This window comes from Triticum aestivum, unplaced genomic scaffold (assembly GCF_018294505.1).
Source record: "Triticum aestivum cultivar Chinese Spring unplaced genomic scaffold, IWGSC CS RefSeq v2.1 scaffold86458, whole genome shotgun sequence".
Classification (NCBI taxonomy): Eukaryota; Viridiplantae; Streptophyta; class Magnoliopsida; order Poales; family Poaceae; genus Triticum; species Triticum aestivum.
The window spans coordinates 1-2,311 of NW_025248609.1; the positions used below are offsets into that span (position 1 = coordinate 1).

Below are 2,311 nucleotides of genomic sequence, written 5' to 3' on the forward strand. Positions count from 1 at the left end.
TGCCACGAGATCAAATGACGAAGTTCCTCCACATCAGCATAGGTAATCTCGATCAGAAGAAATAACAGGCCGCCCACGATGATATCTGACTACCTCAACGCGCGCACATGTGCTTCGAATTTGACCAGTGTAATTCGTTGAGATATATTTTCTCTATGAAACTTTCCAAGCTTAGTTATACCTCAGAGAAGCAATCGATCTTGTGCAGGCAGTATAAATACACAACGTACGCATGGTGGCAGTCTATCTCATCGTTACAGATACATCTTCCTTGATTAGTTTTGTAAGGCTTAATCAGCGATGGAGTACTCGCCGAAGCTAGCAGTAGTGGTGCTCTTAGCTCTCGCGTCCGCCATGGCGGTCACGGGCCAGAACTCGGAGCAGGACTTCGTGGACGCCCACAACGCGGCGCGCGCCGACGTGGGCCTTGGGGAGGTGACATGGGACGCTACGGTGGCAGCCTTTGCGCAGGACTACGCGGATCAGCGCCGCGGCGACTGCCAGCTGATCCATACTCCTGATGGCCGGCCGTACGGGGAGAACCTCTACGGAGGCGGCGGCGGCGGGACCGAGTGGACGGCGACGGACGCCGTGAATTCGTGGGTGTCGGAGAAGCAGTACTACGACCACGACAGCAACACCTGCTCGGCGCCGGAGGGTGAGTCGTGCGGGCACTACACGCAGGTGGTGTGGCGCGACTCGACGGCCATCGGTTGCGCCCGCGTCGTCTGCGACAGCGGCGACGGTGTGTTCATCATCTGCAGCTACAACCCGCCAGGCAACTTCCCCGGGGTGAGCCCGTACTAGGCTATATGCATCATGCATGCACGCATGCGAGCGTGCATGTACGTACGTAGCAGTCGTATTGCATAAATAAAATGATTAAGCTGGGATGACCAAAGTGTGTGTGATCAGATGTGATATATAATTAAACAGCCGGCCGGATTTGACGCCATATATTGTTTAGACCGGCTGTATATATATACTATTATGATTCAGGTAATAAGTTGTGTTATTATACAAGCAGTGTTTATGGATTAATATATGGTTCTACTATTATACGAGTATGGTATTTGTACCTCGCTGTGAAAAAAACCCAGCATACATAGAAACCACTAATCAAAGTGTCTTTCTTCCATTTTGTCATCTCACACTTATTCTCTATGTTGTGTATTTTCTTTTTCGGATCCCAACTCGTACAGACAAACGGAGTAGATCTTGAGAGGGCATGCTAGGTCTCGTTCCTAAGACTCTTGCTCCCTCCTCCGCGCCATTGGCCACTCCGACCGCGACGGCCACCCACTCTGGCATTATGGCTCGCCCATCCCCTCCTAGGTTTCGCTCTGGATCCAGCTCCAGCCGCGGTCCATGGTCTCGTGCAAGCTCACTCTCGCCCAGCGCTCCGTCGCAGGTTTTAGACTCGTTGCGTCCCCGCTTGTGTCTGCAGTAGATCTGGCCTCGACGGCGCGATTCCTGCCGCAGGGAGAGTCATCCCATGCCACGCATGCCTGTGATACTTTGGATCTGGGCGCATCACCCTGGATTGAGCAGTAGTGCCTAAAATCCACCATGGCCATGCCCTCCGCCCTCATCATTTCCTCTTCGGGCGAGGAGGAGGGATGGACGGAGGTTTAATCCCAAAGGAATAGATGCACAAGGAGCCATCGGGTATTAGTGCGTGCCTACAGCTACACCGCTCGAACCTACTCCAGGACATCAATGGTGCACCGGGCCGCGAGGCCTTCTTAAGCCGCTTCACAGGCAAGTGTTGCCGATGCCTTAGCAAACACTACTGGAGAAAGGGCAGCGGAGATCCTCTGTGTTGCATCATTTGCATGCTGCCAAGGCATTTTGGCAGAGTGCCCTCAAAATCCACGAAACAGCGATCCAAGAGATGCTGCTTGTGCGAGGTCAGGATATGTCTGGCGCCAACCAGGGGGGGTTCAAGATAGGGTTCACCTCCCCGGGGGTGAGCCCGTACTAGGCTATGCATGCATTCGTGCATGTTTGTGACGCCCCCGATTCAATCGTACACTAATCATGCACGCAAACGTGTACGATCAAGATCGGGGACTCACGGGAAGATATCACAAGACAACTCTAAAACATAAATAAGTCATACAAGCATCATAATACAAGCCAGGGGCCTCGAGGGCTCGAATACAAGTGCTCGATCATAGACGAGTCAGCGGAAGCAACAATATCTGAGTACAGACATAAGTTAAACAAGTTGCCATAAGATGGCTAGCACAAATTGGGATACAGATCGAAAGAGACGCAGGCCTCCTGCCTGGGATCCTCCTAACTACTC

At 52.6% G+C, this 2,311-nt stretch overlaps 1 protein-coding gene across 1 annotated transcript; it reads left to right on the plus strand.

Annotated features, from left to right (window-relative positions):
- Positions 1–251: 251 nt before the first annotated feature.
- LOC123177261 (pathogenesis-related protein 1-like) lies at positions 252–994 on the plus strand. The gene has a single exon (XM_044591111.1). The coding sequence runs from the start codon at positions 301–303 to the stop codon at positions 805–807; it is 507 nt and encodes a 168-aa protein (XP_044447046.1). The 5' UTR covers positions 252–300; the 3' UTR covers positions 808–994.
- The last annotated feature ends 1,317 nt before the right edge of the window (positions 995–2,311 follow it).